The 26,818-nt window shown below is 49.6% G+C and overlaps 2 protein-coding genes across 5 annotated transcripts in view; one reads left to right on the top strand and one right to left on the bottom strand.

Annotated features, from left to right (window-relative positions):
• Positions 1 to 15,998, top strand: part of DCAF4 (DDB1 and CUL4 associated factor 4) — a 32,527-nt gene extending 16,529 nt beyond the window's left edge. Inside the window, exons 3-14 of one of the 2 annotated variants that reach the window (XM_055437504.2) lie at positions 820 to 917; positions 1,328 to 1,485; positions 2,227 to 2,309; positions 3,409 to 3,511; positions 5,508 to 5,651; positions 6,331 to 6,380; positions 10,587 to 10,666; positions 11,670 to 11,765; positions 11,879 to 11,976; positions 12,829 to 13,002; positions 13,352 to 13,466; positions 14,992 to 15,998. In XM_055437504.2, the coding sequence (XP_055293479.2) occupies positions 820 to 917; positions 1,328 to 1,485; positions 2,227 to 2,309; positions 3,409 to 3,511; positions 5,508 to 5,651; positions 6,331 to 6,380; positions 10,587 to 10,666; positions 11,670 to 11,765; positions 11,879 to 11,976; positions 12,829 to 13,002; positions 13,352 to 13,466; positions 14,992 to 15,185 (1,393 nt within the window). In that variant the 3' untranslated portion in view covers positions 15,186 to 15,998. Of the gene's footprint in view, positions 1 to 819; positions 918 to 1,327; positions 1,486 to 2,226; positions 2,310 to 3,408; positions 3,512 to 5,507; positions 5,652 to 6,330; positions 6,381 to 10,586; positions 10,667 to 11,666; positions 11,766 to 11,878; positions 11,977 to 12,828; positions 13,003 to 13,351; positions 13,467 to 14,991 lie in introns of both variants that reach the window. The other variant, XM_055437503.2, reaches the window with a different exon arrangement.
• Positions 15,999 to 19,033: 3,035 nt separating this feature from the next.
• The window catches only part of ZFYVE1 (zinc finger FYVE-type containing 1), a 44,022-nt gene continuing 36,237 nt past the window's right edge, over positions 19,034 to 26,818 (bottom strand). For 2 of the 3 annotated variants that reach the window (XM_055437500.2, XM_055437502.2), the window contains exons 6-12: positions 24,618 to 24,726; positions 23,966 to 24,063; positions 23,762 to 23,879; positions 22,228 to 22,398; positions 21,309 to 21,489; positions 20,717 to 20,830; positions 19,034 to 19,271 (exon numbers count right to left, since the gene is read on the bottom strand). In XM_055437500.2, the coding sequence (XP_055293475.1) occupies positions 19,039 to 19,271; positions 20,717 to 20,830; positions 21,309 to 21,489; positions 22,228 to 22,398; positions 23,762 to 23,879; positions 23,966 to 24,063; positions 24,618 to 24,726 (1,024 nt within the window). In that variant the 3' untranslated portion in view covers positions 19,034 to 19,038. The remainder of the gene's footprint in view (positions 19,272 to 20,716; positions 20,831 to 21,308; positions 21,490 to 22,227; positions 22,399 to 23,761; positions 23,880 to 23,965; positions 24,064 to 24,617; positions 24,727 to 26,818) is intronic. The other variant, XM_088839474.1, reaches the window with a different exon arrangement.

Raw genomic sequence — 26,818 nt, 5'->3', positions numbered from 1 at the left:
TGGACTAGAAATGTAGACACTTAATCTCTCTCTTGCTGCTGATAACAGATGAACTGCCTTGGGAAGCTCTGGGCCATAAAAAGGGAGAATAAATAATATTCTCTGAAACTGTGCATAGTTAGTATTTATAGGCAAAAAGAAAGTTATTTGACTGTCTTTTTTTTAACCTTTTTTTGCAGTTTGTATTCCTTTCAGTGTTACAGGGGGCAGGGAAAGTTCATAATTTTGGACTTTATCAGAATTCTAAAATTAGGTCTTTTGTTCTATCATTATATCCTTCAGCCTGCAATTGCCACAGGAGCTGCTTGTAGCTTTGCAGAATGAGTCTAAACCATGGCTCTGTCCCAGTGTTGTTGAGGAAATCACCTCTGTGCCCGAACCCCAGTTTCTCCAGCTGTAGGCTTGGGTAGCCAAGTAAAATGTAAATTCTTTGTACTGCTGAATCCAGTAAAGACTGCAACTCACCTGGCTTTGTAGCTACTCTTGAGCTGACAGATGAGCCCAGCTGGTAAAATTCTTATTGGCCAAGAGTTCTGTTCTCATTTTCATCTGGAAAATTCCAAAAGACCTCAGAAAATGCTCAAAGGAGGAGATACAAAAGGGGAAGTACTGTGGCCTGCATCCTGTAAAGGGTGAGAAACCAAAACCTTGCCCTAACTTTGGAACATTGGCAGTAGGTGGACTGCTTCCAAGGAAGAGAAGGGTCAGTGCTTCCCAAGTAATTGAGGGTTGGGAATGCGAAGGCTATGGAACTGCAGGACCCCACGGTCAGAGAATGGCTGGGACTCACTGGCTGCAAGTTACTCTGTGTGTCAACAGGAATGACGCAGGGGCGCAGCAGAGCCCGCAGGGTTCCAGCGATGGCCATGGTGAGGCCCCCTCGACCTCCAGCACAGCTGGCAGCTCTTCTGTGCCAGGTAAGGCCGCCTGCCGGACAGGGCTCCTCTGGGGCCTACCTGCAGGGAAAGATGAAACCTCGTCATCTGGTTCTTTCTGTTCTGACTGTCCTTCTCCTCAGCCCTCTGCGTCTTCACTCATATGTGATACACTCTAGGTATGTCGTTAGCCCACTCCTGACGCGGAGGAAATCCTGGGAGCAAGTTGAAACACTCAAGGGAGGAGCTGAGTGTGTTAGGAACCGAGATCCTGCGGCACAAGGCTACCCGCAGGGCTGAACTCGGGTCCAGGGTGGCAACTGGCAGTGCCCGTCCACCTGCCGTCTCTAGGGACCAGCAACCGGGAGGGGTGGTGGACAGGCCCCTGGGCTCCTTGTTGGGTGGCTAAGTTCATGGAGTTTTAAGTTGAATTTTATTTCTTTTGACCTAAGATCTGCCAGGTTATTACTTTGATCCTGAAAAGAAGCGCTACTTCCGCTTGCTGCCTGGACATAACAACTGCAACCCGCTCACAAAGGAGAGTATCCAGCAGAAGGAAATGGAGCGCAAGCGGCTGAAGCTGCTAGAGGAAGAGAAACAGCAGGGAAAGGTAGGTGCCGCGCCCTAGGGGCTGCCCCGTCCCCTCCACTCCTGCCAGCGTCCACCCACTGCCACACGGAGGCGTCAGTGAAACACCCCCCATAAGACTTGGCGTGGCACACTGTGAGGGTGTCAACGAGCTTTCCCTGACGCGGATCCGATGAAGAGAATAGGAACAGGCTAGATGCTCCTCCCACCACCACCGCCTTTTCTCATTTGCTGGGTTTCATCAGTAATCCTGACACTCTGTTCCTCCCCTGGAGGTTCTTGGTTAGCAACCCGATAGAGCCTCTGTGACTGTATATTTTCAATGGAAAACCAGAACGTGTGGTTTGGATAGGAGGGTTGCCAGGATCCCTTCTGGGGGTGAGACGCCAGGACGTCTCAGCGATCACGGGAGCAGTGGAATGGAAAATCCGGGCCCACAGTCCCTGGAGCTCAAATGGAAAGCATGACGCAGACCCGGTGGCCAGGGCCATTCCTGCACTCACTAGCTCAGTGGCCTCATCTCAGGTTTAAATTGATGGGGGCCTTGGAGAGAGGGGTGCCAAGCAGACTTCGCAGCTTTCACAGACTTTCTTGTGATAGGCTTTTCCTCTTTCCAAGGAGAGGAGACTAGCAAAGGCGAGGATCAGATTTTTATGTGTGTAATTTCTGTCAACTTAATACCTGTTTCTTCATCGCATCCTAAAAGCAGAATCCATTATACGATAACAGAAAACTTCATCGAATCTTTCTCTCTTTAATTTAGAAAATAGCCAGGTTGGGATTTAATACATCTTCCTTACTCCAGAAAAGCAAGCTGGGTTTTCTCAACGCCACCAGTTACTGCCGGTAAGATAATGTCTCGTGGTTATGTTTTCTTCATCAGGGTTCTTTTCCTGTTTTTTTATTTCCATGGTCCAAGAATTAAGTCGGCAGAGCGCACGTAGCTGCCCTTTGAGGCGCCTTCACAGTGGAGGCGCTCCAGCCCACAGCCTGCCTTCCGCTGCTGAAGTCAGCCCTGGGAGCATCACCTTTCCTCTAGAGCCAGGGAGAGCGGGGAATGCATCTAGGCAGAGAAACAGGGAAGGAATTTCTCAAGGTGTTTCCCCTTCATTACCTGTAGTTTGTTTCTAGTTAAGTAAAAGGTCCTTTAACTTCACCCCATCAGACTTCTGCCTCCTTTTCTCCTTCTTAATGAGTTGTCAGCAAAAATGGCAACTTAAATGGATATGTTCTAAATTTCAAACACTTGTGATGTCTACAGTTCTAACTAAAGACCTGTGACCCTTCCCCCAGGCTCCAAAAGAAAAGACTGAGACTCAGAGTGGAATGATTTGTTCAGGGTAAAGGTAGAAAGGGGACCGACCGTCTATCTGACTCCCAAGCCTGAGCTCCTGGCCCCTGCATTCTGCTGCTTCCTGCTACAGCTGGGCCAGGGAAGAAACAACATGAGTGTGGGTGGCTTCCTTGGGGAGGCCCCCTCCAGGGAAGGCAGGCCCTACAGGCAGTATCAGCCAGTGCAGGTGGGAAAGAGTTAAAGGTCTAGTTCTTCACCTGAAGACATGCTCAGTCCTTGGTGAAGAGGAAAGAAGATGATCGGGTGGGCGGCTGCAGATGAAGTGTGTGCCCTTCAGCAGGTTGTTCTGTTCGGTCACATGCTCTTCATCCCAAGAGAAAGAGTTGTGCTAGATGATCCAAAACCAATCTTTCTAGTGTGACCTTCTTTGACACCATGAGCCACTCATTTCTTTGCTGTCGTTTTCCTAAGATTCTTAAATCGAGCTTCCTTGGGCCCTTGCTTAGCTCCACTGCTGAGATTTAAGACAGAGAGAGAACTGACCCACAAAGATGGTCTTCTGGGTGTGGGACAGAGCAGAAGCCCTGTATCTTCTTCACAGATACCTAGGTATGGCGTCTGCCCTCCCCTGCTGCTCTTTCTCCTCTGCAGTTTAGCCCACGAGCTGCGAGTGAGCTGCATGCAGAGGAAAAAGGTCCACATTCAGAGCTCGGATCCCTCCGCTTTGGCAAGTGACCAGTTTAACCTGATAATGGTGAGTGCAAGGGAGCCATCCGCGGGTGCCAGGGTGTAGTGGCCATCCCCTGGACCATTTGTGGTTTCGCTTTGGTTTCCATCAAGCCTGACTGCATAGAAGCCACTAGCCATGAAATCAGGTATTATGGTTCTAACAAGCAGCTACCAGCAGCCGATGCCATGCTGGCGAGACAGTCTGTGCTTGACCATTGACCACTACAGCTGTGTCGCTTGACATTCATTAAAGCCAGGGTCCGCCCATGCCAACAGAGAACCATCTCAAAAACTTTCTACTGGGTATGCTGTGTACACAGGTGAGAAAATACACAGTGGACCAGGGGCCTCTAATCCTTTCCGTGCTGGACAGGATCTGGTGGCCAAACCTGAAGTTCCAGCGTCCTTCAGAAACAACAGCGTATTCAGCTCTTGCTTTGTCCCTGACCTCAGTAGCAGGGCCTGTTCATCCAGCACACCTCCATTTCATCATCCATTGCATCGTATCTCAGGAACAGAAAGTTCCCACTTCTGGTTAGACCCAAACCAGAAGCCAGTGGCCAGAGAAATGTTGGCAGAGGATCAGAGTGTCCACCACAGACAGAAGGAGTCAGACCGCTGAGCTAGACTGGCAACCCCTGGAGGCCTTCCTGGAGGCAGAGGGCCAGTCAAGGAGAGTGAAAGAACCTCAGTGGTCTGCTGGCAGGACGGGAGGCTGAGGCGATGGAATTGACTGAGGTCCGGCCCCGGGAGACCTTAGCAGCAGAACCCTTCTGCGGAAGGGGTGTTGGGGGCCAGGACTCACCTTCTCTGCTGTGTTTGGGGTACAGTTTGACCTGAATCAACTAGAATCCTTTCTGGTGGTGGGCTCCCCTCCAGAGCCCCTTCCCTGCGGTAAACCGGGTGCAGACAGTAGAGGTCGCTGCTTAGCACGGCCTGGGCACTGGGTCCTCACACTTCGGTGCTGGTGCTTGCAGGCCCCTCCCCGTCACTCAGTTAAGATGCCTGGATGGCAGGTGTGACCAGAGGGGTGGGAAGGACAATTTGTCACCCAGGGGTCAGATTTTCAACCTGACGCTAGCCATGGTAACGATTCTTCAGGAACATACCTGTTCTTTCTGAGTGAACTAGCAAAGGGAGTGTGTTTTCACCAGCATCCAAACCAGTGTCTATATGTGTATATTTTATATATATATTAAAAACACACATATAAAGGTTTTGCTTTGAAATAATTAACCACATTTTTTAAATGAGAAAAGAAGAGCTTCAAAATAGCCCACATCCCAGTGCCATCTTTTTATTGCAATTTTTTTCCCCACAGTGTCGTTTTTTACTGGTAATCATAGTGAAGTGAAAGTTGCTCAGTCGTGTCCGACTCTTTGCCACCCCACGGACTGTACAGTCCATGGAATTCTCCAGGCCACAATACTGGAGTGGTTAGCCCTTCCCTTCTCCAGGGGATCTTCCCAACCCAGGGATCAAACCCAGATCTCCCACATTGCAGGTGGATTCTTTCCCAGCTGGAGTGGGTAGCCTTTCCCTTCTCCAGCAGATCTTCCCTACCCAGGAATCGAACTGGGGTCTCCTGAGGTGGTAATCAGTGACCGTGTAATAGGAATCTGATTTTGCATTCTTTTAGCCCTTGGCAGTTATAACTAGCATTTCCCACGTTGCTGTGTGGCCTGCATGATGGCCACGTGCTGTGTCACCATGAGGCTCATCTGAGCATTCCTCTGGATGGATGTTAGGACTCTCCCACACCCAGTTGAGTGAGGTCAGACTTGCTGGCCGTGTCCCTCAGTGCCGTCTTTGCTCCTGAGTTCTGAGACCAGATACCTGTTAGCTTTGCCCAGTGACGGCTACACCACTTAGGGGCAAGTCAGGTCACTCCACATTCCCTCGTGGACAGGGGCCCTCACCTGGTGGAAATGCACAGAGAGCGTGGGGGCTGGGCAGTTGGTCTTAGGCAGCCCGCCTGGCTCAGCCTGAGCGGTCACGCTCAGTCCACCTCCCCTCTCCAGGCGGATACCAACAGTGACCTGCTCTTCACTGTGAACGATGTCAAAGTCGGGGGCTCCAAGTACGGCATCATCAGCCTGCACGGCCTGAAGACCCCCACGTTCAGGGTGCACATGCACGAAAACCTGTATTTCACCAACCGGAAGGTACGCTGCCCTGCGCTGTAGCCTTGGCAGCCGCTTTGCCTTTGGATCCAGGGCACTGCGGTAGTTGGCCACACTCAGAGGAGAGGAGAGGGCTTGGTGAAGGAGGCAGGGCTCCGGTACCTCATTTTCACAAGGGAAAACATTGTGTTTTGCTCCTGGGAGGTGGGCCACGGTGGGCAGAGGGTCCTCCCACTGCGTCACTCTGTGTGCCATCTCCCAGCCAGTCTAGCCAGCACTGAAATTTACATAAATGTAAGGGGCTTGCTTGCTGACTAGGGGCAGCTTTACATTCATTTGGGGTGATGGCATCTGTAAGTAGCTGTGATTTCCTCTTTGGTTGAGACCTGGGCCACAAGACAGACACAGGTTGAAAATGGTTTCTGGGTTGAGATTCGTTGTAGAGAATCCATCCCCTCCCTGGAGGGGGATGCAAGATGCCTCATTATGAGGCCCCCATGCTGATGATGAAGGACCCCGGCCCCAGTTGCTTCCTCCCTTGCCCTCAAGGTTCTACACGGTGGGCAGGGAGCTTCCTTGTCCTCAGAAGCTCGTTCCAGCCCCTGTTCAAGGAGTGAGACCTCAAGAAAGCAGTCACATGTCTGTATTCTGTAAGAAAGCACCTGTTTCTAAGTTGGCAGTCAGACCATTCTTCCCATCTTTCTGTGTGTTTCTTCACCAGGTGAATGCCATGTGCTGGGCCTCGCTGAATCACCTGGATTCCCACGTTCTGTATCTTTGGGCAGTGAAGAGGTTTGGTGGGCAGGCCGCACCCTGGTGTAGACCTGTGCACCTGTGGGGTTTGTGAGACTGTGTCTTGGTGTCTTAGTGTCCAGAGGTCTGGGCCCTTCTGCAGGCATGTGTCCCCTGGAGGAAAGAGCGGCGCATCCACTAGAAAACAGGGATGCCCATGGAGCACAGAGAAGTGGTTGACGTGCTGGAACTATGTTGATGTCACCACATATCAGAGTTCTGGACTCGAGAGTCAGTGCTTTAGCAGAGGAACCAAGCACAAAGGAAGAGTAAAGGCTTGAAAAGGGACCCCAGGTCCACCTGAGACAGAGGGAAGGGGAACCGTGCAGGTGGGGCGGGGAGGCTGAGGGCACAACAGAAAGGCTGTTCCTTGGACGTGGACTGGGGCTGTGGGCTCTGGGCCTAGCCGGCCTTCTTCAGAGCACTCTCCATTCTAGTCTCCGTCTGCCCTTCCCAGATTGTAGGGGCACGTAGTGCAGTGTCAGGGTAGCTGGGGTCCCTGGGGGCTCTTGATGGTGCAGAGGTCAGCTGTCCATCATATCCTTCATGGAGAGAAGGACCCAAAGTCGAAGCCATGTGTTAATGAGTCTTGTGGTTTATTTCCATAACAAATGAGTTCTTGAAACTGTGTGACCACTTGTTACACCTAACTTAGAGTTGTCCTCAGGTTAACTGGTTAACATCTGTGAATACACTCCGCACAGTGCTTGGCCATGTCATGGGTCCTCAACAAATGATGCCTCAATTGGAATCTGTTCATTTGGTTTGCGGGATTTTTTTTTTAAGGGGGGAGTTGTTTTGTTTTTTTTTAATTTGTTCCACAACACTCTGTTTCAAAGGGTTTTATTAGGATCTGATTGTAAATTTTATGTAAGACAAACTGTGTGTGTTCTGGAAGGAGAAAGTTTTAGGTGGCTTTCATTTGGTGGGGTTTGTGTAGTGATGAGACCACCTCTTACTGTCTTGATCTTACCAGAGGGCAGAAGAGATCAAGCCTTAAAAAAGGCAAAACAAGAACCTCACTCCCATTTCTGATCTGCAGACAATATGGCATTTTTCCATGCTTCTCTTTGTGAGGATAAAAATTCATTTATAAGCCTACCTCAGAGATAGTGTAGGTTCAGTTCAGACCACTGCAACAAAGAGAATATCATAATAAAGCAAGTCACGTGAATTTTTTGGTTTCCCAGTACATATAAAGGTTGTTTACACTATCCTGTGAAGTGTGCAGCAGCATTATATTTGAGCAACAACGTACACACCTTAACTTACAAATACTGCTGTTAAAAGTGCTAATCATCATCTGAGTTTGACTTGTTGAAGAGAAATCAATCTTTTTGCAACAACATCAAAGATCATTGTAACATAAAATAGTAATGAAAAATTTTGAAATATTGTGAGAATTACCAAAATGTGACACAAAAACACAAAATGAACAAATGCCATTGGGAAAATAACAACAGTAGTGGACTTGCTGAACATCGGGTTGTTATAGATCTTCAATTTGTTTAAAAAAAATATTAAAAAACCCGGTATCTACAAAGAGCAGTAAAGCAAATCATTGTAAAACAAAGTATGCCTGTAATGGGGTTTAATGACTGGGGTCTGTTGCTGTTTGATCAGCAGCTTGCCCTCTGGTGGTCATTTCAGGTAATCAGGCTTTTATACACACTGCTGAGTGACTTCACTTTCACTTTTCACTTTCTACTTTCACACATTGGAGAAGGAAATGGCAACCCTCTCCAGTATTCTTGCCTGGAGAATCCCAGGGATGGGGGAGCCTGGTGGGCTTCCGTCTGTGGGGTCACACAGAGTCGGACACGACTGAAGTGACTTAGCAGCAGCAGCAGCAGCAGCTTTTACTGAAGGTCTTGAACTTTCTCCCTTTACAAAAATGACACCTGGTTCAGACCAGCCATCTGCTCTTTTCCCTGGAGTGCCGGAAGATTCGACTGAATTTTTTCTACACTTAACCAGTTTCTTCATTGACCTGTGGCCTATTAAAGGATTAAATCTTTGATCCTGGCCCTTGCAAGTACCATGCAGAGTTTGAGTGTAACCTGGGTTTCAGCCATAATAACATGGGTAAGGACTTTCTCCCATCCTTGCCCTACAAATCTAAAAGGAAAAGAAATTTATTTCAGGAAGAATTGAGCTGCCCAGACACAGGATTCTCATGTATAGTTTCAACAGCCTCTGTACTAGAGATTTAACATGAGGCTTTTACCATCCAAGGCAACATGACACCCACACGTCACACACGCAGGTGGTCCAGACTGTTGCCCGCTTGGCACAGATGTGCATTTTTCGATGAAGTGTGTGTATTAATTCCATCATTTATTGAGCATCTGCGATCCCTGTGGAAGGTTGGAACTGGGCACCTCAACTGGTGATGGAGTCTGCAGGGATGGCCATGGGGCAGTTGTAGAATACAGGCACTGGGGGTGGCCTTTCTGGAGGTGACTCCCACATGGGAGGGAGGGGACAGACCACCCATTAGGAGGAAGAGTGAGAAGAGAGCTTGGCACGTTTGGCAGCAGTAAGTGGTTTGGTAGCCATGATGTTTTTGGCTAGGTAGGACCTTGCAAAACCAAATCCTCAGGGCTGTGGGATGCCCCTTGAGAACGGTGGTCATGGATTCACTTCTCATATAGCAGCGAGGGTGGCTGACTGGTGAGGATGAGACCTTGGATGGAAGGCTGCTGCAGGACTAGGAGGAGTGGAGAGAGAGTGAACTGATGAGCAGGAGTGGAGGAGAGACACGCCTTTAAGAGGCTTTAGAGCCTAGGCTCGGAGAAGGAGATGGCACCCCACTTCAGTACTCTTGCCTGGAAAATCCCATGGACGGAGGAGCCTGGTGGGCTACAGTCCATGGGCTCATAAGGAGTCGGACACGACTGAGCGACTTCACTTTCACTTTTCACTTGCATGCACTGGAGAAGGAAATGGCAGCTCACTCCAGTATTCTTGCCTGGAGAATCCCAGGGACAGGGGAGCCTGGTGGGCTGCCGTCTATGGGGTCACACAGAGTCGGACACAACTGAAGTGACTTAGCAGCAGCAGAACCTGGGCTGGAGTAGCTTAGTGATAGAAGTTCCAAGGATGGAACGCCAGAGGAGTGCTTATGGAGCCAAGGAGTGTGTCATTAGAAACTGTGCTGCATGGCTCAGGTTAGGACTGGAAGGCATTCATTGGGTTTAGGTATTAAGAACTCATTGGAGACCTTGGTGGAGAACATTTCACTGGAAAGATGAAGGTCCAACCTGGATTTCAGTGGGTTGAAGAGTAAAAGGCAAGGAAATAGGGAATAAACACAGGTTCCTATTGTAACTCTGAAGGGAAAGGAACCAAATCAGAAGATGGTCCAGTAGAAAAGCAGGCAAAGGATTTAAAGTGACAGCTCAAAGAAAGGGAAACCTGATGACTAATCAGATGTAGTTGGAGAGATGCAAATTAAAAGATAAGTTATACCCCTTCAGATAAACACAGTTTTTAAGGTCTGATAGCGCCAGTTTTGGTGTAGGAGGAGAATGGGGAAAACTGCTAGAAAATGCCAGTTTCCTATTTAGTGAGGGTGAATGTTTTACAGAACTCCTATATCCAGTGTTTGTATACATGACACATTGTAGTGTAAAGTGAAATCCTTAGGAGAAGCTTCCCATGCATGGGAGTGGAAGACAGAAGCACAAGAAGAGAGGAGAAAAGGATGCGGGCAGGGGGCAAAACCCACTTCAGTGCCCAGCAGCAGGAAACCAGACAAATAAACCGTGGTCTGTTCATACAAAGGCGTGCTCTGTGGTGCAAATGGTTGATCCAGACTACAAACATGACCACAATTACATCTCGGAGACAATGTACGTTGAACAGTTGTAGAAGATTGTGTGTGATGCCGTTTACATGTATTTTAAAATCAAATGCTTCTTTACATTGCTTGTGGACAAATACTGTGTAGTAGAAATATTAAGGCCTAGAACTGACTTGTTTCAGAGTAGCAATTCTCTGTGTGGGGAAAGTTAAAAAGGGGCCTTTAAGTATATCTGTGACATTTTTTTCCTTTTAAAATATCCAAAGCTAAATATGGAAAATGTGAGCCTGTTAAACATGGATGATTTTTCTGAAGAGTGCTGATGCCCATTCTCCTCCTGGAGGATACTCGTTCTTGACTGTCCTTAACAGCTTTTCCAGGCTGTGCCTCATGGGAATTGCAGAGACTCCGGGCTGTGCCACCCTGCTCCCCACGTCACTGTTTGCCAATAATCATGCAGGTACTGATGGATAAGGAGGTGCTGGGAACATCTTTGTCCTCTGCCTCCCAGGAGCCGCAGCTAGCAGCAGCATAAGCTCTGTGGTGATGGCTTGGACAGGACGGGTGGGGACCACAGGCTGGTGAGTCCAAGTGGGAGCTCGCAGGGTGGGGACGGTTTGCAGAGCACCTGGGAGGATTCCTTAAACCCCACCCAGGATTTGTACCCGAAGTGTGTACATCTTCACTCATCCCCTCCTTTTAGGTCTTTTCAGCAGCCAGAATAGTTAAAAGCATGTGTAACCAATATAGGAGATGAAAATATTTATTTAGGCTGCCTATATACGGATCACCAAGAGAGCACCTGTTAAGCTCCTACTGTATGGAAGGTGCTGTCAGGGATACTTAGATTCTGTATGGCTGAAGGCAGTCCGCTGGCCTGGCAGCATTCTGGATATGAAGTTTTCAGTTTCAGAGAATTAGGATCAGAGCCAAGGATCAGGCCTCTCAGGTAGACCTGGCATGAATCCCAGCTCTGCCCCTAACCATCTTGAAGAGATTGCTTAACTTCTGGAAAGTAAATATCTGCCCCCTCGGGTTACATGGAAGATTGAGTAGTTTAAGGCACACTTAGCCTTGTGCCTAGCATTTCATCATACAGCCAGTTTGTGAGGCAGGAGGATGTTGTATCACCATTTTACAGATGAGGAAACTGAGGCAAAAAGAGGTTCAGAATTTGCCTTACAAAACCAAGAGATGCTCTTAGAAGTCAGGATAGTGGTTTCCTTTAGGGAGAAGTGAGAAAGGTAGTAATTGGGAAGAAACATGAAGGGTATCAGGGTACTAGAATGTTCTGTTAACCTAGGTGGCGGTTACATAGCTCTACTTACTTTGAGAAAACTCATTAAGGGGTATAGTATGATTTGTGCCCTTAATGTATGTTTTATCAATTTTAAAAAATTAACAAAAAGTTTGCTTAAGATCACACAGCTGGATTTGAAACAGTGCTGCTGTTCCCTCAGCAGGAGACCGGCCTGGCATGCTCTGCAGTTTCCGGATCCCCGGGGCCTGGTCCTGTGCGTGGTCCCTGAACATCCAGGCAAACAACTGCTTTAGTACAGGTGAGCCACCCAGCTGCCCAGGGTGAGGGAGAACACAGACCCGAAACGCCGGTCCACAGTTCCCCTCCCCAGACCCAGAGGAACACTGTCCGCCCTGCCTCTGTCTCTGTCAGGCTTGTCTCGGCGAGTCCTGGTGACCAGCGTGGTGACGGGACACCGGCAGTCGTTTGGGACCAGCAGTGACGTCTTAACCCAGCAGTTTGCTCTCACGGTTGGTTGCATTGGGGAGGCCCTAACACAGAGTTTCCCAAGAGGGGACCTTGTGCTGGGTTGGCATGGGATTCCCTTGTGTGGAATCTAGTCCCCTCTCATTGACAGGGGAAAAGAGGGCATCCGAAGTGATTCATGGGTGAATAAGTGAGCCATGAAATGAAATTTGGCCGATCTAGAAAGACCTGGCTCAGCTTGCTTTTAGCAACTTCCTAAAGTTTCAATGAAGTGTTAGTTCTTGAGTACTTAGATTAGCCAGCAGGACAGTAACAAAATTTTAATGTATAAATTATGTCCCAAGTTGTAACAGTTTTATTTGCAGCTGTCAAGCTACCCATTTGATAAATTTAAAAATGAAAATTCTGGTCCTTACTACCTTTCCAAGACTTGACCTGTAGAAAATGCCAGCTTTCTTTCAAAGGGTGGAAGGGGTGTGCCGGCCTGCTTTTGGCAGTAAGCACAGAACTCAGCATTCAGGTCTCCTCAGCCGTCCTCCCACTCTGTTTGGGACCCGTGTCTTCCCTGGATCCCTAGTCTCTTTTACTCCACTCTCATCACCTACTTTCTCACTCACAACCTGGGCGGGGATGGGACACCCTCACTTCACGGGAGGGGAGGGTTCAGGGTGAGGCCTTAGGGGCCCATTGCAGCCAGTGGGGAGGATACTGGAGGGACACGTGTCCAGTTCTTGACACTTGATAAGAAACCCTTCTGTCTCCCCTGAGACTCGAACCCTAACCAGCCTGCCTCTACCCAGCCTTCAGACCCAGAGAAGGGAGACAGGGGGTGTGTCCTGGGGGGCTCACCCTTCCCAGCCTTGGAGGGAGGTTCCAAGCAGTCCTTCTCTCCACAGGCTCCTTTGCTGTTTAACGGCTGTCGTTCTGGCGAAATCTTTGCCATTGATCTGCGTTGTCAAAATCAGGGCAACGGCTGGAAGGCCACCCGCCTGTTCCATGACTCTGCAGTGACCTCCGTGCGGATCCTCCAAGAAGAGCAGTGCCTGATGGCGTCCGACATGGCCGGAACGGTAGGGTACCGCTGACTCTGCAGCTGCGGGAGCTGGGCCAGGGGAGGGGCTTGGCAGGAGAGACCCTTGTGTCGGACCGTGGCAGGGAGAGGCATGTGGAGACCAGGTGAGGTGCCAGGTGTGCAGGGCAGCTGCTTTGCCGCCCACTCAGAGCCCCGTCTGGTCTAAAGGGATGGGGCACTGATCCTGGTGCCTTTGATGGGTTCTCAGACTCAGAGCGGGCGACTTACCTTTTCTCACTTGAAGAGGTCTGTGGAGACCACCTCTCCCCCTCTGGCTTTCATGCCTGGGGCTCACCAGTACCTGCTGGATGGACCCTTCCTGACAGCCGCTGTGCTTCTTGCCACAGATCAAGCTGTGGGACCTGAGGACTACTAAGTGCATCAGGAAGTACGAAGGGCACGTGAACGAGTACGCCCACCTGCCCCTGCACGTGCACGAGGAGGAACGCATCGTGGTGGCAGGTACCTGGGGACGAGATGCTCCATCCCACTGATCCTGACCCTTAGGAACCCCAGCAGCTAAAGAGATAAGACATGACTCTATGACAAGCTGAATAAAGGGGGGTTTGGATAGTTGGGTCTGGGAGTCAAGGTGGGGTGCAAAGCTGGCCATCAGTGAGCAACAGTTTAATCCCCAGCATGCGGATAGCCCTTTGTCTCCACATCACCGGGCAGACGTCACTTCAGTTACAGGCCAGTGAGGAGCAATGAAACACAGCAACTTAGGAGAGCTGGGTGTGGGGGTTAAGTCTGTTCACCAGGTCTGCATTCAGGGCGGCCGTCCTGTCGAAAAGCCTGAGCTTCCTGTTCTTTGTGCTCATGTTTCTACCAGAGGATGCCGAGAAAAGAGATGAAGGTCATTGTAAAGGATCCAATGCCCGATCCCTTTACCACCACCGCTGTGATCCCATGATGTGTAGAATAGAAGCAGAGCTTTCGAGCACCAAACCCCCTTGAAAGGAGTTACAAGTTGATCACAGATTATATAATTATTTGGCAGTTTCACAAATGAAATAATAGGCCCTTGGCATTAAGGGGTATGTTTTCAATCTTCACAGATCTCAAATTTTTCTAATATTCCTACAGAAAGTACTTTGCTGTGTAATTTTTTGTGGCTGAGAAGCATCACTTCGCTAGAACTTTCTTAGAATTTTGTACTCCTCTTACCACACCACCAGCAGTTAGCTTCCTTAAGTCTGTTTTCCACAAGTTTTCACCACACAAGAGTTTCTGTGTTCTGGACGATAGAAAAGATGCAAGCCTTGTTGAGAAGCAGGTGCAGGGAGTGGGGGCTGCAGTAATCCTGCAACTGCACAACCTGAAGCGACCCACCCCTAAGGTCATAGAGTCAACCCGGATGGTCAGAAGCACACACTGAAATCCGCGACGCCTGAGGTCTGCCCTTTTCCCCCAGTAGCATGTATTGGCTGTCCAGGCTGCTGTAATCAGTTGTGTCTGATGTCTTTTTCCTCTGACCTGTGAACACTGAAGACTATAAAGTCTTATGAACTGAATCATTAAAGCAGAAAATGTTTTGGAGAGAGTTATCACCCAGTTTGCCCCAGGATGTAATGAAATTAAAGAGATCGTCCTGGTTACTATCTCATAAAAAGGAAATGAGCTGCATGTCATCTAGAACAGGTGGGCTGGGCTCCCTCTTGAACAGCCCTTGTCACCAAGAGAAACAAAATGGGCCACCCAATAGCCAAGATGCGCCATGAACCACCCAGGGTGTCACAGCCAGCCTTTGCGTCTTGTCCCTTTGAACACCGGCAACTCGTGATTCTGGAGCACCAGGGCAACCTGTAACTTTAATTTTCAAAAGGAACATCTTATCTGTAGAGATAATTTCCCTTGTGAGTTTGCTTGGCTCAGGTGGAATCACCTTTAGCCCTTAGGAGTCGTGGAAGCCAGGGCCACAGTTTCCACCTCCGCCCTGGTCCTGTGCATTCTCACTAACCTGCCGCATGTCTTCCCTCTTTCTTAGTGGGCCAGGACTGCTACACGAGAATCTGGAGCCTCCACGATGGCCAGCTACTCAGAACCATACCCTCCCCATACCCCACCTCCAAGGCCGACATTCCCAGCGTGGCCTTCTCTTCTCGGCTTGGGGGCGCCCAGGGAGCGCCAGGGCTGCTCATGGCCGTCCGGCAGGACCTTTACTGCTTCTCCTACAGCTAACTGCAGGGTGCGGCCTGGAGGGCTGTGAATGTGACTCAAGGGAGCTAAGGTAGCTGTATTTTTGCCACAATTGCTGTTTCCAGTGAGGGCATTTTAAGTGGGTGGGCTGTGTGCATGTGTACCATCCATCCAGCTGCTGAAGAAGAGGTGCTGTGTTTTATGTGGAGATGCTTCAGTAAAGTGATTTCGGTTAAGTTGTGGGCTCAAAAGCCTTGAAAGTCCTTTTCATAAAAGGTGCATATTTCTTGTTGAATTCCTTAGGATCTCTCTCCCCCTTCTTTTTATAACAAAACATAATTTTCTAAAGGCTGAAGATAGTAACTAAAGCTGCTTTTTTCACCAAAAGCCCTTTCAAGAAGCCTGGTAAGACTGTTAGTAGTCAGTGCCTGGGTCCCAGAAAGACATCCTTGAGAAAGCCAAGTGAGAAGGGGAAGTCATTTCTCTGAGTCTCTAGAGGAAGATTTTTAAGGCTGAGTAGGTCATCATTAAGTTAGCCTTCTCAAACTTATTCAACACCACTGTCAGATCTCTGGGATTCTCATTTATTACCATTCATTGGCTTTCAAAGGAAAGATGGATCCTTTCAGATGCTAGGCAGGCCTTAGCATGCGTTTCTTGAAGCACCTTCCAGAATGTTAGGTACAGCAGCTCCTGTATTTATCATGGTGACTTGAACATCCGATTCAAGGGCCCCAGTTCAAAGAAAATGGGCTTTGCCTTTCTGTAATCCAAGAGAAGCAGTTTGTGAGATGCTTATACAGAGTGTTAATACAAAGAGCCTGTCTTTCTACCAAATAAAGAACCACAACATGGTGTGTTGCTTCTGTTCATGATTTAGAACCTCGTGATGCTTGTCTGCTGTAGCAGCAAACCAGCTCCAGCAACATCTGCTCAGATCTCGGGTGAGGGAACAAAAGATGGAGACTGAGGCCAGCTTCCATGGCTTTGCTGCAAAGCTTTCAGCAGGCTCCCTGGCCCTGGTTGGGTTCAGCCAATAGGACATAACAGCAGGAGAGCAGAGGGCAGGAGCTCGAGGGGAGAGTGTTAGTTTCTGGCTCCCCTCCTGCTGGGGTTTGGTGGGCTGTGGCTGTTGCCCTCCAGCCCAGGCTTCTGTTTCTGCTGGAATACAGCTCTCTTGGATTCCAGGAACATCTGTTTGTCCCTTCAGACCTGCAGCTGGTAATTGCATCTCTCTGTTGCTAGTCCAATGTGCTTCGCCAATTCAAACGCTCTACAGTTATCCCCTTGAGTGTCTTGCCAGAACCCTCCTACAACTTAATGTACAGAGAAACAAATCCAAAACTCCTTAGAGTATCAGAATGGTCATCCAATAGATGAGCTGTATATTACAATAAATGTTTTCAGAGCTTTAGGTTTTATAAATGACTTTCCCTATCTTAACCTGACTTGACCCTTAAAACAACCCATAAAAGAGGTAGCGTAGTAGTAATAATGTAAAAATTATCAGCATCCTTTTCTGGGCAGAGAAAGTGACTGCCCACGGATCACAGGCCTGGGAGCAGAGACCTGGTGCTTGGTGCCATTGGAGACCACATCCTCTGCTTCCCGCACTCCTCCAGTTGCTGACAGCACTCGAGTATCACTCTGCTAGTGCTGAGGAGAAATCACAGTGGCTTGGGGCATTTCATATTTAATCACCAAGTAAATTTTTCTGGCTCTGGCACTCAAAGGCTAAGAAGCTTGCCAATTACCAGAATTCTTAGGTGTTCGGTCATTTAGACATCACCCCTGTATCTCTGCAGCCCTGGCATGCTGACCTACATGGAGGACCCAGGAAATAGCCCTATGATTGAAAGGTCCAGCTGACCAATCACAGCAGAATCTTTTGGATTGACTTTGGTGACATGCCCCCACCCGAAGAACACAAACAAGCATAAGTGCTAAGCTATGACCCTAATGGCACTCATACTTTCACCCCCTGAAGTTCTAAGTTCTCACAAGTTTGTTCATAACATCATCTGCCTTCTATCGAGAGTATCTTTGGTACTGCACCTCTGGTGCAGAGCTTTTGCCACAATTGTGTACGGCAGAGAAGCTGTGGCTACTCAGTCCACTTTTGAACAGTCCCTGTCTCTCAGAGACAGGAGACAACTGACTACTCAAAAAAGTACCTGATGAGCTCTGAGATATAGGAGGTATAACCACTGGCTATAACTAGAGGTAACGCCTGCAATGCAAGAGACCCAGGAGATGGAGGTTCAAACCCTGGGTCAGGAAGATCCTCTGAAGGAGGAAATGGCAACCCACTCCAATATTCTTGCCTGGAAAATCCCATGGACGGTGGAACCTGGTAGGCTTCAGTCCATGGGGTCAAAAAGAGTCGGGCACGACTGAGCGACTTCACTTTCTTTCACTTTTCATCAGCTAGAAAGAGGTAGCAAGATAATACTGATGAACTTAAAGGAAAGAGGCCACAGTCCATATTCCGCAGGAAGATTCCTTTATAACAGCAAATTTAATAATACTCAGTACTAGAGCAGGCCTCAGTCACTGGGCCACGGGAGGCAGGAAGGAAGCGGGTCTGAGAGGGACCAACACATTTCCAGGGCTCACGTCACAGTGCCACGCCAAGAGTGACCACCACGTACCTCCCTGAAGCTTGGCCCACCCCCCAGTTCAGTCAAGAACTGTGTCACTTCGAATTCGTTTTTGGCCATTGATGATAAAATCCACCATGATGACAGGATTTCAGCACAACGGTCTTTTTCCAGTCACGACAGATACAGATGTCCCAGCTCTTGAGAAACAAAAGTTCATCTGACTTCTCTCGCCAGGACTGGAGAATATTTTCATAATGATCCGCTGAAATGTTTGTATATACTTTGGGGAAAAAACCACTAACAGTCCGTTCTGTGTTCTGTTTCCCTGGAAGATTTCTCATGACCACCCCTCCAACAGCTCAAGGGGTCGTATGTCTGGGAATAAAGAATTAAGACACTTCAAAATAAGCAAGAACCCTAGTGCAACACTCAGTAGGTGGTGGGCTCGAGGGGGCTGGGAGGGGAGGGTGGGGGCAGGGAAAGCCAAGTGGTGGAGCAAATGGAAGCATCAACAAGCAGGGAACACTGCTGGGGAAGGCCCGTCTCCTTCCGTGCCCACCCCCGCTCGAGGGCCATCACGTCACCTGCACTTGGGGACTCCTTGGGTCCGGGGACCCTACCACACCCTCCACCCGTCCGTGACCTGCACGTGAAGCTGGGTGGTCTCTGAAAAAGGCCTAGGCCAGGGATTGGGATCTGACTCTGGAGGGCCCAGGGAGCTCCCCCGCAGGCCACCCCCAGCAGACGGTCCCTGGGAAGCTCCTACCCGGGCAGCCGAGGGGCACGAAGGCTTCAAAGGCTCGGAGAGAAGCGGCAGAGGGAGGCTAGCAGTGCAGTGGCCTTAGACCTGGCTCGGTTTTGTGGGGGGAAGACCTGCTGCCCGCTGCCCCCGGATCCCTGCTGGGGACGGACTGCGCAGGTGTTCACGGCCAGCAGCAGCCTGCACGTGCTCCACGTTCCTTTCGTATGTATATATGGGGGGTGTGTGTGTATATATATATTCACGTACTCATTATTTTTAACTGAAATAAAATGCACTGGATTCAAGTTCATTCCCCTTTGCTATAAGCTGCTCAGCCCCCCGCCCTGGCAGGGTTCACGCCTTCGGGCCCCCGCCCGGCTTGCTGTCTGCACCCCCGCACCCGCCACCCCACAGCGGGAAAGGGGCCCCCGGGATGAGGAGAGGACACACACTGCCACAGGTGACCAGGAGGAGGGCCTACCTCAACGCGACCTCGTTTCTAACCCTGAGAACCTAAGGAATTGTGAAGGACTCGGAGAGGGAGCTGGGGTTAAAGGTCACCGGGCTTTTTATTGCAGTTAAAGCAGACTCGGACAGGATGGTCCCAGCCTCGCGAGGGGACAGCCCGGCGGTCGTGGGAACACTCGTCGCAGAAGCCCTGTCCACAGGCCCGGCAGTGGTGCTTCGAGAGCTTGACGCTGAACTCCTTCCGGCAGCTGTGGCAGTGCAGGATCTCATGGTCCGGGACCCAGTACGCCGGCCTGGCCGCATCCTTCACCAAACCTGCATCACGGAAGGGGCCATGACGGCTGGCACATGCAGGACCCAGCAGCCCAAGTCCCACCTGGCGAGACCCCAGCGGCAGACACTTCACTGGCTCACAGTCTAACCACACACACATCACCCCCTCCAGCCAGGTCTCACTCACCCCCTAGCACGCAGGTCAGGATGTCTGGCACTGATATGTGTCTATTACGCTCTCCAGGTGAGCCTAAACTATGGCTGAATTAAGAACCACTGGGGCAATGGTGAAGTTTAGGCTTTGGCGTCAGAACACAGCTTCATCCCAGTTCCACTTAGCCTGAGTCAGTTAGCTGTGGGATTAAGACAGGTTCCTTACAGTCTCAGGGCCTTGCGTTTAATCATCTGTAACAACCTACCTTTAAAAGCAGTTACAAGATTACAAGAAATAAAATGTCTGATGAGCTGGGACCCAACAGCCAGTGAGTGCTCAGCAGATGAGCGCCTGTTAAGCACAGGTTCTGCCAAGGGTGGCCCCTGCCCTTCCTGGTCACCTGAGAGCAGATGCAACCTGAGCCTCCAAGCTGGATAAATCCATCTATTTCTACACTCTCAAGTCAAAAGCTTGTCATCCGCTCATTCTGTGAGCCATGGTGATTAAATCTGACCCAAGCAATTGTCATCACAGCCACCCAGGAGCCCTTGGTCTCTCCCCTATGAAGGGCTGGAATGCCCCAGGCCCAGTCAGCCCTGCCTAAGCCCCCCACGCACTGGTAGGTTTCCCTTCATCTCCCTCTTCCCATTATGGTTATAAGCCTGCCCCCTCACATCAGGTGAGTGGCTCTCTTAAATCTTAAAGAAATAACAGCTCGGCTGGTGTGGCAGATTGAGGCCCTGCCCCCTCTCGAATCTAGGCAGGTTCTGTGATTACAGCAGACTCTAGTGGCAGAGTTAGTTCCCAGGCCCAGGCCTATCTCTGAGAGCCCTAAGGCACTATGTAAGGAGTCACTGCACTGGAGAAATTATGTGCAGAGGCATGGAGAATACAGGGAATGGGGGTGAGGGGCAAGTTCTCCTGAGCCCAGCCTTCGAGGCATTCCTGCCAGGCGAGCCAGCGTGTAAGTGAGGTTGGCTTGGCCCCCCAAGACCCGTCCAGCTGCCATACTGGAAAATCCAGCAGTAATTCCCGGCAATGCCACTTAGAGAACAATACTTGCCTTTCCTGTTGAGACGTGACTGTTTTAAGCCTTTCCATTTTCAGGTAGTCTATTACGCAGCAATAGATGGCCTAAGAGGATGGCCTCCAGGAATAGACATGAAACCACCAAGGTATTCAGCATGAAGCAGGGAAAGTAAATTCTCAGTCGCGTCCTTGCTGCCCAGCTCAATCCAGGTCAGCAGGCTGACAAAACGACAGCCCACGGCACGGCACTCCACAAGCCCTGACCCGCATACACCGCACCCGAGGGACGCACTGCCAGGCCCACCTAGTGGTATGTCAATGGCTGTCACCACGGCTCCTAAAGTGTTCTGCACGGCCTCGCCCACCTTCCGAGCAATCAGCGTCCCACCTTCGTCGTCCCCCTGCGCCTCAGTGACATCTGCAGACAATGATGAAGGAAATGCCATCACCGCCAAGTCATTTCCCAAATGAAAAATTCTAGATGATTCTCCCAGGGTACCCTGTGCCATTCTGCAGGGTGGCAAGGGTCTGGGCTGTGGGCACCCACACCACAGCCAGTGAGGTCTGCCAGTCCTTTACCTCAGCCCTCTGGGGCTATTTTATAACCGTCCTCTACAGTGGGCCAGGAGCATGACCTAGAACCTCCTCCAGGAGAAGATTCAGTCTAAGCCTATGGTAAACACAGGACAGCTTTAACCCTCCCCCACCCAAGGAACAGCACCCCCAGGACCCAGTTAACAAAGAGCTTAGAGAATGCCTGGGCAAGACCAGGGGAGTGACTGCTCTCAAAGAGCGAGGCAGGAAGGAACAGGGCTGGGCGGGTGAGAGTCCCGTTCCCAACACCCAGTGCCAAGGAGAGGGTCCCCCTCCGCCTCGCGGCTGGGGCCCCACGTTACCTAACTGGGAATTCCTGGCTTCATAGCAGTTGTCACACACCCGCACGGGTGCAGGGCCCCAGCCCCGCTCGGGCACCGGCCGGGTCTTGGATGAACAGCCGTCACAGAAGCCCTCCCCACAGGCCCGGCAGTGATGCTTGGTGTCGTTATCTTTAAAGGATGTAGCACATTTGTTGCAGCTCTGTTCCAAGCCCAAAACAAACAGAGAGGCGGGTGTCATTCATGTCTGCTCAGCTGACAGAGTCAACCCGGAGAGCCTTGAGGATCATCTGAGGTTGGCAGGACCCTGATGGTCCCAACAGAGGGGACCTAAGACCTCCAGCCACATGGAACACCCCTACTGAAGCACAGCTGTGATGAACATTTTCTTCCAAGAAGTGCTGGAAAGGTACCTCACATCCACCTGGCTGAGTCACAGGGATCTCAGAAAGGACTATGTACTTTCAGCCATGAAAGCAACAAGGATTCATGTCTTTCACGGCTTCTCATGAGCCTCTGGGAAGCTGAGGAGGAACAGGTCTCCTGTCACAAGTGTTTGGGCCAAATCTGGGAGCTCTCTTGATGTGGGAGCCGTGAGGTTTGTGTATCAAGCTGGGGGTAACCCTAAATGACCTCTAAAGGCTCCCTTTCCTTCACAGTCTATAGGTATGACCTCAGACATTTGACCAATAACAACTGGCTCTAGTGGGAAAATAAACTAAAATCCACCACAATGGAAATACTCAGAAAATAACAGGGGAAATCAGCAGACAAAGGACACCAGCTGTCTTAAGTGTGTCCCACCCTTTCCAACGCTCTGGAAGCTAATCTGGGGGGGAGAGAGACTCCAAGCCCTCCTCGCAGAACAAGCTAAGGGCAGGGCGAAGCAACACAAGCAGAATGGGTCACGCCAGGGACCCAGGGCATCCTGCCACCATACCAGGATCTGGGAGTTGGGCCTCCAGTAGGCAGGGGCAATCTGGTCTGTCAGCCAGGACGTCACAGCCTTGGTGGGCCCAAGGCTAAGCTCAGACACGGACTGAGCCATAAAGTTCATCCCGTCCAAGAGGCGCTGGGCAGCGTTGTTGTTGTCCTTCAGAAATCCATCAGTCTGAAATGAAAACGCAGGCTCCCGTCACGTTCTGAATGACGGGAGTAAAGGGAAGGAGGGAGAGGGGTCTCAGGTTGAGTTACACACCCATCACAGCCAACCCAGAACCACAGATCCCCTGGCAGAGAAGAGCAGGGTCAGGGCAGAATCCCTTCGGCTTCTAAGCAACATCACACCTATGAGTCATTGCTGATACTACTCTTCAAGATGACCATAGGACTTGATGCACAACTGTTCAATTCAGAACTTACTCTGCTTGTGAGATACACAACCCAGGAAATAAACAATCCTATAAAGAGGACACCTCCTCCAAGAGGTCTCCCACCCCAGGCTGGGTTAGGATCTGTTGCTTTAGGAATCACCCAGAAAGGGGAACACCACCGAGTAAAATAAGTCCCTTATAGAAAATAGCTTCCCTAGTGGCTCAGATGGTAAAGAATTTGCCTATGATGCAGGAGACCCGGGTTTAATCCCTAGGTCAGGAAGATCCCCTGCAGAAGGGAATGATTACCCACTCCAATGCTCTTGCCTGGAGAATTCAATGGACAGAGGAGCCTGGTGGGCTACAATCCGTGGATTTGAAAAGAGTCTGACACGACTGAAGCAAACAACACATAGAAAATCGCTTATCTTTCTTCCACGAAGGGAAAAGACTGTGGATGTGCTGTGATTGATTAATTCCAAGTATGAATCGTGGTTTAATGCAGAATGAAAGCACCCTATCACTGCCTCATAAACAGATTTGTTTTTCCAACATCTTGAATTAAAAAATCCAATTTAAAAACAGTAAAGGTCTATAGTAATTATACTTCTTAGAATATACTTTAAATATACTCCAAAACAAAGAAAAGTCTTACATGAAGATGGTCATGATAGCATTTTCTTTGATAATAAAAAAACCATGAACAGCATGAACGTTCAAAGTGAAGGGGATGGGGAAATCAAACTATAACATTAGACAGAATATTACACAGTGATTACAAATGAAAATCATGAAAAGTGAAAGCAATATGGAAACAAAGCAAAACTGTGGTACAAGAAAAAAGCAGTTAAGTAGCACATTAATTATAATTCTATCTATACAAACATACATACGGAAAATGAGTGAGGAGAATATGAAAAGATAAGTTTTATTTGCTAAGGCAGTTTAACTTATATCAGTTTTTAGTTCGTGTTTCTAATATTTATGCAAGAAATGGAAAAAAATGAAGGGTCTAGAACAAAAAAGGCACTCCAGATCACACCTTCCTAAACCACCAATATGTTGAAATTCATAACGTCATTGTAAACAAGTTCCACTTTCCCATACACAGGAATAACTGGACAACCCGAAGAGAAAACAGAAAAACAAAACAGCTCTTACTCCAGGCCACACGTGTACAATCTCTGTCCGCACCACCGTATCCACAGGATCTTGGTTCCCAAACCAGTACTGCCGGCTACGATAGACCACGCCGCAGTTGGGACATTCAATCACGTACCTACAAGGAAGGCAGACAGATACTGGAACCCCACACCAGGGGCCTGGAGAGACAGACAGACCCAACTGCCAGCCACTGAAACTCACCCAGACCAGGCATATTTTGCAAGACCCATCCAGGGGGAGTCAGTGGAAGCAGCCGTCTTGGGCACCACGCTGACTTCATTGCCTCTCTCGTAGCAGGCCTGAAACACGGAGCACTCTGCCAGCTTCCGCTCTGTCCACCAGACCCCCAGGCCTCTCCACACCCCTGTCCGGCCCCACTGCCTGCAAACCAGACCTGCTGAGGGTTTACAGACCCTGGGTTTTAGCGGAGCAGAGGAAAGTTTTTCTCCAAAGAAGTCAGTGCCCTGAATGATTATGATCTAAATGTGTACCTGTCCCAGGAGCCCAAAACTGAGCTACAAATTCTATCCCTGTCATAGACAGGAGAAATCCATCCAAACTGTGTTTCTGAAGGGCAATTCCACTCTTAAGAATAAACAGTCAATGTAGATGAACCTGGTATACAGACTCAACAGGATAAGGGGGGGATTTAAGCTTAAAAAAATAAACCAAGGGGCCCCTGGCAACAGACATGTGAGTTTTTAACGGCTGGAGCTGGAGAGAAGTTTCAGAGAGACTCAGTTTGAATATCAAATACTTTGGGATACAGTCAAGAGTGGTTCTGAGCCAGTCTTCCCAAGAGGGGAGTGTGGCCAGCAAGCCAGCTGCCGGAGGAGAGGCTGGGAAGACTCACCTTGCAGGTGAAAACCCGGTTGTCATACTGGTGGGAATATCTGCAGCGGCTCTTGGCTTCGTGAGGTACCCCTTCTTTCCCATGATTCATGCTGTTCTTACATCCAGCCCTGAGGGAGGCACCAAAGCTGACATGAAGCTGCTGAAAGGAGCCAGAGCCGCTTTCGCACAAGCATTAAGCCAGATGCAGGGGCCAAACTAGACCTCCCCATTACTAATTGGGCCCCAAATACTGAGAGGAGAGACGGCAGTTTGTTTTGGAAACTTTAGGGCCTCTCTCATACTTGCAATCAACAGCGCTACACAGGTAGTGTACCCATTACTCTTGCATGAGGAGAAAGAGCCAAAAGGGTATCTCTTCTTGGAAAACCACCAGGTCCCTCAATAGAATGGAGGAGCCAGAAGACAGCACCTTGACGAGAGAGAAAACCTGAACGGCCCTCAGGGAGCTCAAACGTCCCAACAGCATGAAATAAGAAGTTTAATCAGAACAGGCTGCCAAGATGCAAAACAAAAATTGACCCTCAAATTCTGACAACGCATTAAGAGAAGGCGTAAACTGAACAAGAAAACCTTCCAAATGAACAGTGACCTCTGCTCTACTGACAACGCAAAACCAGGGACCAGGACTTTAGAATTCCACTGTGACAGAAGGGAAAGCTTTGGAAACCCTGGTGAGACACAATTAGAATGGGAAAGTGATGATGACCCGACAGAGCCTAAGCCTCTCTTGCTGGGCTCATGGGGCCCGCTAAAGGAAGTCACACTGGCAACTAACATCCCTCTTTCCTAAGACAAGCCTCAGTCCTCCCTAGCGCAGACTGTATAATCCAAGAACCAAGTCCTTGATACAAACTCAGAGCAAACATGGTGGCCCAGGAGGTGGCCTATAGGGATCAACGCAAAAAGGCGATTCTTAACAGAAAAGGCTCAGGTCTCCCCAGAATGGGCAAATGTGGAGGACAGGATCGGATGAAGTGATGAAAGCAGTGAGAGGTGGGCAGGTGTCTGTAAGACAGAGTCTGCAATCTGACCCTGACACACTGCACCGAAACCCCCAGGATCCATCCAACAAGTCAGTGGCCTGTGACTGAGTAGCTATCAACAGTTCAAATTAATCCAGTGAGCCTCAACGTGTGGTCCCCATTCAGCGACATCAGGATCACCCAGGAACTTAGCAGAAGGGCAATTTCTCAGGCCCTACGTCAGACCTACTGAATCAGAAACTGGGAGCAAGGCCCAACAACCTGTTGTAACATGTCCTTCAGGTTTTCCTGAGGCATGCTAAAATTGAGAATCACTGCTGTTTCCCCTGTAATGAAGGACCAGCAGCATCACCCAGGAGCCGGCTGGAAACACAGAATCTCACCGAGACCCGCTGATTCTGAATCTGCATTTAACAAAATCCCGAGGTGATGCATACATAAAAGTTTGAGAACACTGCCCTAACTCAATGTTCTCAACTCAGCTACACATCAGAATCACCTGAGGAGCATTTTAAATACACTGATGCTGAGGCAGCACCCCAGATCTGGTAAGTGAGAAACCCTGGAGGCAAGGCCTAGGCCTCAATCATTTGGAAAGCTCCCTGGATAATTCTAATGTGCTCGAGGCATCTGCCCTCATCATGAAAGGAACCCACTAGGACCGATACCTTCCCCAGTGCTGTGCACACAGTGAATGGATGCAATGACTAGAACCGAAAGCTCTGTAAGAGAAATGCAGAAAAACAGGCAACCTAAAGCTCTCCGTGCTTTTGCTTTTCTGTGCTAAATGCTTTTGAACTGTGGTGTTGGAGAAGACTCTTGAAAGTCCCTTGGACTGCAAGGAGATCAAACCAGTCAATCCTAAAGGAAATCAGTCCTGAATATTCATTGGAAGGACTGATGCTAAGCTGCAATACTTTGGCTCCCTGATATGAAGAACTGACTCACTGAAAAAGACCCTGATGCTGGGAAAGACTGAAGGCAGGAGGAGAAGGGGATGACAGATGGTTGGATGGCATCACCGACTCGATGAACATGAGTTTCAGCAAGCTCCGGGAGTTGGTGATGGACAGGGAAGCCTGGCGTGCTGCAATCCATGGTGTCGCAAAGAGTCACACACGACTGAGCGACTGAACTGAACTGAAAGCTTTCTGCAGTGAAAGTTACCCAAACCAGTCAATTTCACATCTAAACCGGATTGGAATCTTCAGGGAAT

Source organism: Moschus berezovskii, chromosome 9, assembly GCF_049115385.1.
Source record: "Moschus berezovskii isolate FMDL1 chromosome 9, NW_MosBer_1.0, whole genome shotgun sequence".
NCBI lineage: Eukaryota > Metazoa > Chordata > Mammalia > Artiodactyla > Moschidae > Moschus > Moschus berezovskii.
Note: the sequence above shows the minus strand (reverse complement) of the source record. Positions and strands in the feature narration are given on the sequence as shown.